The 10563-nt window shown below is 43.7% G+C and overlaps 1 protein-coding gene across 1 annotated transcript; it reads right to left on the minus strand.

Annotated features, from left to right (window-relative positions):
• Positions 1-3267: 3267 nt before the first annotated feature.
• On the minus strand, positions 3268-9650 carry LOC124651368. Its single transcript, XM_047190464.1, has 5 exons — positions 9198-9650; positions 8664-8722; positions 8282-8324; positions 7888-7999; positions 3268-3865 (listed from the first exon to the last, which is right to left on the minus strand). Exons 1-5 carry the CDS (start codon positions 9490-9492, stop codon positions 3463-3465), a joined length of 912 nt encoding a protein of 303 aa, XP_047046420.1. The 5' UTR covers positions 9493-9650; the 3' UTR covers positions 3268-3462.
• Between the last annotated feature and the right edge of the window lie 913 nt (positions 9651-10563).

Raw genomic sequence — 10563 nt, forward strand, 5'->3', positions numbered from 1 at the left:
AGTTCTTTTATCGCACTCAGTTGTTAACTGAATTGCTTGAGGACAAGCAATAAGCTAAGCTTGGGGGAGTTGATACGTCCAAAACGTATCTACTTTCCCGAACACTTTTGCTATTGTTTGCCTCTAATTTGTGTATTTTGGATACAACTAACACGGACTAACGCTGTTTTCAGCAGAATTGCCCTGGTGTCTTATTTTTGTGCAGAAACTCAACTTTCAGGAAAATCCCCGGAAATAATCACAGTGGGCCTATTTACACAGAAGATTTACGGAACCAGAACACGAGACGGAGGGGGGCCACGAGGCTCCCCCACCATAAGGCGGCGCGGTGGGCCCCTGGGCCGCGCCGGCCCATGGTGGCGGCGCGTCGGGCAGCCACCGACGCCCCCCTCTGGACTACTTAAGGGTTTCGACCTAAAAGCGCACGGGGGGTTCGACGAAATTGCCAGAAATCATCCAGAACACCGCCGCCATCGCGAAACTCCGTCTCGGGACCAGAAACTCCGTTCTGGCACTCTGCCGGGACGGGGAATTGGAGGAGATCATCGCCATCATCACCACCGACGCCTCTCCATCAACCATCCATGTTTCCCCCATCCATGTGTGAGTAATTCCCCCGCTGTAGGCTGAAGTGGATGGTAGGGATTGGATGAGATTGGTCATGTAATAGCATAAGATCGTTAGGGCATAGTGCCTAGTATCCGTAATTGGTACTTTTATGATATTATTGCAACTTGTTATGCTTAATGCTTGTCACTAGGGCCCGAGTGCCATGATTTCAGATCTGAACATGTTATCTATTCATGATGATATTCATTGCTTTATGATCTTACCTGCAAGTTGTATACACATATTGCTGTCCGGAACCCGAGGCCCCAAAGTGACGAAATTGGGACAACCGGAGGGGAAGGCTGTGATATGAGGATCACATGTGTTCACGGAGTGTTAATGCTTTGCTCCGGTGCTCTATTAAAAGGAGTACCTTAATTACCAGTAGATTCCCTAGAGGCCCGGCTGCCACCGACTGGTAGGACAATAGATGTTGTGCAAGTTTCTCATTGCGAGCACGTACGACTATATACGGAACACATGCCTATGGCTATTTAGTATTTGGATACTGTTTTATTATTATCTGCAAATGCCCTACCTTGATTGTTACATGATTTCTCTCATCCATGCAGCGCCCGTTCATACATCCCTGTGCCTACAGTATTTTAATCCTACCGTTTACTATAATCACTACTGCTGTCTTTGTTACTATCGCCGCTGATATTTCACTACTCGTTATTGCTATAAAACTGTTGCTATCGATAAACTCTTGCGAGCAAGTTTGTTTCAGTGTGCAGCTGAATTGACAACTCCGCTGTTAAGGCTTACAAATATTCTTTGGCTCCCCTTGTGTCGAATCAATAAATTGGGTTTTACTTCCCTCGAAGACTGTTGCGATCCCCTATACTTGTGGGTCATCAATCAACAGATGCAAAGGAAAATCCTAACGGGCGCGTTAGGTACTCGATAAAACTATGACTGGGATTCGACATCTGGTAAGACCTTAAGCGGCACATGTCGAATTTACACCAGTATCCCGAGATCATGTCCAGGGACTTGATCTTGAAGTAGGTTCTTGCGGGATTGCCACAAGAGCAGTTAACTGGTACCTGACCCGTCAGATGAACCAGCCCCATTTACCATTATCCCTGCACAATATAGATATGGATGTCAAATAAAAATAGCAATGGCCAGGAGTCGATAAAAAGAGGGGGTTGCGCCTAGAAATATAGTCAAGATCTTTCTCGAGTAGTACAACTTGAGCCTATGTCTAGGTGCAAGCACCTGCCCATAGGCTCCGGAGCTACTCTTATCGAGAGCATTGTTCACCCTCCCGATAAGATACAATAAAGAGGAAAAATTGTTGAGTTGATTAAAAGCAAGTTGAGCCTACACCCAAGTGAAAACACTTGGCTGTAGCCTCGGGGGCTACTCCCATCGGGAGCGCTGGTCGCGCACCCGATAAAGAAAAATAACTTCGATAACATCTATGACAATCAAGGTTTGTAGACTCAACTCGATTCTACGACTCGAGTAGAGCCTACTCCCACCGGGAGCACATGAATTTCATCAAGTCCTCCAGCAGGAGTCGATAAAAAGAGGGGCTGCGCCCGAAATAGTCAAGTTCTTCATCGAGTAGTACAACTTGAGTCTATGCCCAAGTGCAAGCACTTGCCCATAGACTCGGGGGCTACTCCCATCGGGAGCACTGGCGCGCACCCGACAGGAAAATAATTTCGAGAATCGTCGACATCATCTACGCTACACATGATCTTCGACATGGACCTCGCATTGTATTTCTTCGACTTCGGAGATGATAATGCTTGGAGTCTCTACGCAAGTTTTCGACTTCCCTAGACACTCGGGGGCTACTGACATGGGTATACCCTTCGGGTACCCATTATTACTATACCTGGATCGGCTCGGCCCAATATGGAGAAGGCCCAATATGGAGGCAACCCAAAGAAGTAGTCGACTAGGACTCTTGTAAAACCTTAGGCTGGTTGCATATATAAAGCTAGCCAGGATACCTGAAATAGGAGGGAGAACATATAGACAGAATATAGACAACATAGTTCCGCCTATGGCGACACCCCGTAAACATACATATGATCATATACTGGATTGCTAGCAGCACGTAGGGATCCTCCACCGAGGGGACCCGAAGCTGGATACGTCGTGTGCCTAATCTCGCTCCCGAAATCTCCATCGTCGCTCTCTCCCGAAACCCTAGTCTACAATCCATAGGCATTGCCGAGGTGATCCCTCGTCAGGCAGGGCTAGGTTATATAGGCAGATGGGGACTTTGTCCCGGTTGGTAACCAAAACCGGGTCCAAAGGATGGGCCTTTGGTCCAGGTTTGGAATAAAACCAGGACTAAAGGTGTCGGAGGCCTGACACGCCCTGCCACACCCCCTTTAGTCCCGGTTTGTATTACAAACCGGGACCAAAGGCTCCAAACGGACCGGGACCAATGGGTGGGGTCGTCCAGCGCGGAACGAACCGGGACCAATGCCCCCCATTGGTCCCGGTTTGGTTCAAACGGTGGCATTTGCTCCCAGGAGCTTGGGACGAAAGGCCCTTCTCCACTAGTGTGTCTCTCTCCATGCCGAACTACTGAATTAATGCACAAATCAACTCAATGGGAAATATAAACCCTAATCTTTAAGGATTAAGGTGGTACATAAGTAGGGTTTTAATCTACTATTGTTGCAGAAGATAATCTGTCCAAACGCAATTATCTAGACAAAGAATCAGAAGTAACACCTTGCAACTTTTATAAAAAAGAAATCTAAGGAAAACCACACCAAGAAGAACATGTTGGTTGCTCCTGCTTTTGTTGATGTTTACTTTGCCTAATATAGTTAATTAGTTAAGAACATATTAATACCACGAGTACTTCTTATAATCATTTCACAAGCATTTGAGTATCGGGGTTAGCTCATTGGAGGCTGATGACGCCGAGGACTCCATCTGCTGCCACCCCTGCCTACCCAGCCTCATCTCCAGGCTCGGTGCCATGGCCACGGCTGCGCCTTGCTGGTACTGCAGCTCACGGCGGTCACCTGCACAGCCGCCATCGCCGCCCTCGTGGTAGCGCAGCCGCCGCCGTGGCACCGCTGACCATCTGAAGCTCTCGGTATCATCGGCGTCGTCGCGGCTGCTGCTGCTGGTGTAGCTCGCTGGCGACGGCTTTCCGGTGTGGAAGCGATCCTGGCGTGGTTCGGAGATCGTCAATGGCACCATTGCGTCTGCTGCTGCCCGTCTCTTCCATGCGTCCTGATGATCCTGCTCTCCAGCTGGTGAATCTGACCTCCTGCATGCATGCAAGCGGTACACAGTACGAAAACCAATCAGTCAATGCATATATGAGTCGGAAGTTCATGTCAAGGACCTGCTGTCGTACGATCATGCAAACACCAGAAACATCACTATGGATTATCCTCGAGGAAGTGATCGCCTAGCGCACAGCTAGTGGCTGGATCTAGCTACAAAGGCACCATTTGGATTCCCGACTTCCGCCCCGTTTCGATGCCTGGCTAGTGCATCAGTTTACTACGATATCAGAGACCGGAGGTCTCATCTTGCCAAAGCAGTACTAAAAGAAAAATTAGGCGGCATGCATAGAGCTCACATCTAAGGACTAAAATAGTGAACTCTATGCACATGTTTCCTTACGAAAAATTCCTACGCGATTCAATCCTATGAATCAAGCAACCGATGTATGAAATATTTCTATGGATTTGATTCCTCCAATTTTCAATAAAATCGTTTGAATCAAAGAGGCCGGAACTTCGATCATCTAATTAATACACTTAACTACCTGAAGTGGGAGCATCTACCTAGCTAGGCGAGCCAATCATGAGATATGACCACCAACATACCTGACAAAAGAGAGGAGGCCATGGGTTGGAGAAACATGTCTGGAGGTTTTCTAATCAGAAGGCCACCACACCAGTGTGACTGTGTTAGTGCTGCCAAGTGGCTTGTCCATGCTCGCCACTATTTCGGCGAAGGGCAGGGCATGCTTTCCTCCTGGTCAATGTCAATGGAGTTGCCCTTGTCTTCTTCTACCTGTTGTTAGCAAGATTCCACCACACCCTAGGGCCGGCCACACAGAGGGACAATTGATATGGATCTGAATCATCTGATCTGATCTGATCAGCCAAAAACACAAGCCCCAGAGTGTATCTCTAAAGCCTTCTCACAGAAAAAACCATGCAGAACATGGTTTCTGTAAATTACAAATGGAGAGAAAAAGGTCTCCATATTCATCATGAGGTGGAGCTACCGATCTAGTCATCTAGCCCCACTGACCAGTGCAATTTTGAGATAGAGAGAGTTGTGGGAGGACAGAGAACGATATATGGAAGTGGTTGCATGCATGCGTGCATGGGAGTTTGCAATCAGGAGCACGGTACAAATTTTTGTAGCTTGGGGGTGGTACAATGCAGCAGTCGACCAGTCATGCAGCTGTCACCTAGAGGCACGTACGCTTGCTCTTTGAAAGAGGCGAGATCGTCAGATAGGTAGCTAGAGGGAGAAAGTTGCAGCTCGACAGGGGATTGACGCGTGACAGAATAAAAGTATGATGTAAATTTTCGTCATTTTAGCTGAATAAGGCATTGACTGACAGGGTTAAGAAAGGCTGCGCCTTGCTAGTTACTACTCTCGTAAGCATAGGGAGCCCCATTTGCTTCTAATGCTTGGTTAACTTACTTTCTCACGGGGCACTTTTGTGTGCACTACCTCTAATCAAACTATGATACTCCTTCTGTCTAAAAATAGGTGTCTTAACTTTATCTAGATACTGATATATTTTTAACTAAAATGTATTTAGATACATATCTATCTAGATAAAAGTGAAATACCTATTTAATAACGGCGGAAGTATATAATTTCAGGTCAAGATAAGAGCAACTCTAGGTGATCCCCGGAAATCCCGTCCCTATATCTCCATATATGTTCCCCCTTATGAATATATTCCTCCCCTGATAATATCCCCTATATTCCACAATCTTTAAGAAATAAAATACAATATGTATGTTGGTCACATGTGTCATAGAGATGATATATACGTATTTGGGACAACGAGAGGGGGGGGGGGGGGGTTAACCGGGTTTACGAGAGATCGGTTTTTTTTATTTCCAGCATATATTCTCTGGGATGGGGTGCATATCAATTATCATAGGTATGGTTCAAATGACAGCATATGCCAAAGGACAGTGTCATAAGAATGACTACATAATCACTTAGTTCTAAATTAAAAGTGTTCTCCAAAGGGACGGGGCTTCATATTAAATCATGAAATACGACATATCTAGATCTATAAATTTTACCGACTACCGTACATGCATGTTTCTTTAATGGAAATATATATCACTTAGTTTACCCTTTCAAAACATGAAGGAAAATCTCCTTACACTATTGCGGATTAGGAAAACCGAGCAAAAACTCAGGCTTACAAACATGGCCAAACCTAACGAACCTAGGCACAATGCACCACCTGCAAACATGCCACGACTACACAAAATCAACATATAGAAAAGGTCGTTCACTGAAACAAACCAAGAATGTCATCCTCGCACGGTCAAATAGTGAAGCATCGATCGCCACCCGTACTATTGTATCAAGCCCGGCAACGCAAGTCACAATGTCTAGTCATTGGACCAGCATCGTGCCATCACCATCTTGTCATCACGGCGTGGCAGCTCCATAACCACCATGGCAAGATGAAACAATGCATAGGAAACCGAACATCCACGCCACGTAGTTGAATATGAAGATACTTAGCCACCATCTTCATTGCCACAAGAATCGCCATGCAGAGACACGCATCAAAAGCCAATCTTATTTTAGTCGTGATATTTCACATGGCGAATACCGGATACCAATAATGGGATCCAACTCTCATGATGAATGAATCAAGGTTGAGAAATGACATCACCAGTAGATCCAGCAAATAAGATATATTAGGCTTTCACCTGAAAAACTGTTGCCGGGGGTAGAAGTCATCACATATCTCCACAATATGACCCACGTCGGCAAGTGCGGATGCGGAGTTGGCAAGAGAGAGGGAAGGGTTTCACCCGAAGTACCCAGATCTAACACCCCAACACAATGGGCTAGGGCCACAACCCTCGCACCATGACGACAATCACGAGCCCAAGAAGAAAGGGGTTAACTTCTGATATAGCCACCAAATGTCACTCTTTTAATGTATGGCAGTTCAGGATTTCCAGGTTATATTGGTACCATTTCTCTTGGACTTCCAATCAAGTAGCAAATTATGAAATAGTAAACCCAAAACCATAGTCTAGTGTTTTGGGTTTACTATTGTCTATATGCAACTAGTGAAGGTCGATCTACTTGGAATTAGTTACATGGCTGGATGCAGCATCATTTAGATATACTCTTATGTTTTAGTTTACCTACCACTCTTGGTTTATTATTTCGAACATTGTAAATATTGGCCAAGAAATAGAAAAAACTATCAACATTCACAGTACAAAATGCATATAATAAAAAAATATACTTTATAGCGGTCTAATACCATAGATTTTATACTATGGATGTTAATATGTTTTGCTAAGTATTTGATCAAACATTACAAATTCTTATTTTAACTAAACTCAGAATCACCGAGGAAAAATATGGTAGTAACATACTACTATATGACATTTCTAATTTAATGCCCGTAATCGTCCAGGTGACACAAGGCAGGAGGGATATAAAAGAAGAAAGTCCATTTTTCATCCTTCAATGTGCACACAAGTTCACATTTGGTCTCAAATGTTTTATTTGGTAAAAAACAGATCCTACGGTTTACAAACTCGTTCAAGCGCCTGGTTCTACTGATCTTTTTGGGAAAACATGAAACAGACCCGAGCCAGCTTGAAAACATGGGTGCTAAAAATCCAAACCTTTCACCAAAATCAATCATACTAAGCCAATTTTAGAAAAAAAAAATCCAGGTTTTCAAGCCAGAGGAGCGGGACTTTTTTCCACCTGGTTTTCATCTACGAAGAAAATCAAGAGACCCTGACGTTTGAAAGGGTCAGCAAAGTTTAGGGTCCATCTGTACCAAATAAAATATTTAGGATGAAAAGTGGGCTCTCCTGAAAGTTTAAGGATGAAAAATGGACTTCCCTCAATATAAATAAGGTATGTGATGTAAATGCATGCGTACAACACATGCATACTAGTACTACTCCAAATGCAGCAAAATTGCAGAATCTTGCTGACACAAGAGCCAAGATAATGAAACAATGCACCTTTAATAATTGATTGACACCGTACCGGTTATATTTTTCTAGTAGAGTAGATTAATTTATATACCTATTAGTCGTATGATTGACCATGTCGCAGTTGGACTCATGAAATCTAGGGATCACGTCATCACCAATGGCACCCCTTCTCAGAAAGCCCATGTCTCTGGTCTGGCCGTGGCCTGCAAACAGACCGCATATATATAGTTAAATTAATGCATGTGTCTTATCACACTACACAATACAAACATTTGGGTACAAACTATCTCTACAGTTGTGCTTATGGGGCACACAGGCTTGGAGCTATAGCTAGACTGCTAGAGATGACACACTCTTATCCCATGCCAATAGTTCAGCACTGTATGTGACATGAGCTTGAATAAACCAACTGAAGCCATGTAACTAATTCCAAGGGGATCGAGCCATTAAGGTGTTAAAGGATCTAGGCACTATGTATTTTTTACCTGCAACACATGATTTATCTGTGCCCTTCACTGTTCTGTACATCTGCATGGAAGAGAATATGTAGAACATTATTAGCAAAGAGAAATTAATTAGCTTAATCTATTGTGCTGCATTTTGCTTTAGTTTCCGAAGAGTAAATAATTATGGGGTGTATATGCATTACGGAGAAAAAAAAACGACAAGATGTACTTGGTGAGAAGCTACCATACTTCCTTTTGTTTTTGAGTGGTCAGAAGCTAGCAGAATATATAAAAGGGTATATAAAAATATGGTTTGTTGAGATAGCAGCATGCATACGCATGAGTGCATGCAGGTGAAAAATTATAGTACTACGGCCAGAAGACTCCATGAGGTATTACTTGCCTGCAGGTGGCTCTTGACGTGTGCCAGTGTAAGATCCTTCACGCTCATCAGTTCCAAGACTGACTTTGGTGTAGCTCCTGGAAGAAATTGCAACAAAAAACGGAGTAAATTAATTGAGTTTGAGAAACCAACAAGAGCTTGTGAGTTGTGACACATGCATAAAGAGAAATTAAATCAAGTATAAACTCACAAGCTTGACGATTAATCATATGACACTATACTTCTCGATGAATGAAACAAAATTTACTATATTTGGTGTTATCTTCTTAGGAAATGATAATCCGGAGAGAAAACATAGGAGACTAAAGAAACATTAACAAACGGAAACACATATTGGCAAGGATTTCTTATGCATAATTAACATATATACCTACTAATTAAACAATCGCCCATTTAGGCTCAAGAACCCATTTTGAAATACCACCGAGGAAAAATCCAAGAAAACAGCACCATCACATCAACTAGTCGCATCTACTGGTGTATAACTACCCTACTGTTAAATAGGGAATTAATTATTGGTCCAATATTACATGAGCTTTTACATGAACATACTCTCATGGCCACCGAGGAGTTGGACGGCACGCACGAAGTGCGCGTGGAGCGCGGTGGTCCACCGCATCCTAGGAGCCCTCGAGCTCCTCTTCCTGCCACCACCCGCAGGCCTCGCCACGGCAAACGAGCTCTCCTTGAACCCATGGGTCTGGGTCGGCCGGTGTAGTACCTCCAGGAAGTGGTGCCTCTTCACCGCTGCCACGGCCGTGTCCGGCGAAGGAGGGCTGATGTGCAGGGAGAGATCAGGAGCCGCTGCTGCAGTAATAGCACGAGCCTCGGGAGGAAGAGTGCTCATTGTGGCTAGCAATCGATTATTTTTGTGAGCGTGTGAATTCTTGTTGGTTTCAAGGAGGAGACGAAGGGGATGTAGGATTGGGTGAATAGGCTATGAGTGCCATATCATTTTCCTGTTGGGTTTTGTGTTTGGGAGAAAGAGAGGAAAATGATGAGGGGAGGGTAGAATTCTAAGGTCTAGACTCTAGAGTGATAGAGATCAGGGAAGAGGCGGGGTGGCATTTGGCAGTGTCCCAGGTAGGGAATAAGATGAGAGAGATCAGAGGACCATTGGGGGGAGAGAGAGAATAGCTGGTGTGGTCAGGGCTCAGCTATCATGAAATGGAAAGAGGAGACAGCGGCCGGTTTGGATCGCGACATGCTCTACTGGATCTAGCTTAAACTGTGGAGCAATGGACAGCTTGTCAACCTTGCATGCGCTTCTCAAGCGAGAGCTGAGATAATAAGCCCTTTCAAATAGTTTTGCAAACAGTTGACTCACATTTAAAATTTAATCAATTCTAATTATTTGTTGTCAATGGCATCCTCTACTGCGTTGAACTAATTTAGCTATGTCAGGTCATTTTTTGGCTGAACTTTCTGAGGAGCATCAAATTTATTAATTCTCACTTGATCTCACTAGTGCATTATATTAGTATAAACTGAAGGGGGAGTTCGTGAATGGTGTCTTGACATACTTTGTGGCACAATAATTATTAATTATATCTCATTAAATTCATGATTTTGTATAACATTATACAATATCACAAAACTAAATGAAGGATTATAGTTAGTATGCCGCCAGTAAAAATGAAAATTGATAGAGAATGTATATGTGGCCAGTAAAATCAGTATGTTTTCTCTTTTTTTGGTTTCTCCCAACTGGTGAATAAGATACTAAAAGTTTACATATCAGCATCAATTTAGAACTAAAATGTGAAAAATCATTTTCATAAATTCATTTTCCAATAATATCTAAAGTAACTACGGTGCTGGTACCATTCATAAATATCTTTGGAAGTTGAAAATCCCCCTGAAAGTTAAAATCTTCATGTGGCTTCTTAGCAATAAGGTGCTCTTAACTAAGGATAAT

Source organism: Lolium rigidum, chromosome 5, assembly GCF_022539505.1.
Source record: "Lolium rigidum isolate FL_2022 chromosome 5, APGP_CSIRO_Lrig_0.1, whole genome shotgun sequence".
Classification (NCBI taxonomy): domain Eukaryota; kingdom Viridiplantae; phylum Streptophyta; class Magnoliopsida; order Poales; family Poaceae; genus Lolium; species Lolium rigidum.

What these genes read in the sequence shown, in the direction of transcription:
- LOC124651368 (XM_047190464.1), bottom strand. Translation starts at nt 9,492, where the DNA reads ATGAGCACTCTTCCTCCCGAGGCTCGTGCTATTACTGCAGCAGCGGCT. An exon ending in ACTCCTCGGTGGCCATGAGA is followed by an intron (nt 8,723 to 9,197) that starts GTATGTTCATGT and finishes AATTTCTTCCAG; the next exon opens with GAGCTACACCAAAGTCAGTC. An exon ending in AGATAAATCATGTGTTGCAG is followed by an intron (nt 8,000 to 8,281) that starts GTAAAAAATACA and finishes GTCTGTTTGCAG; the next exon opens with GCCACGGCCAGACCAGAGAC.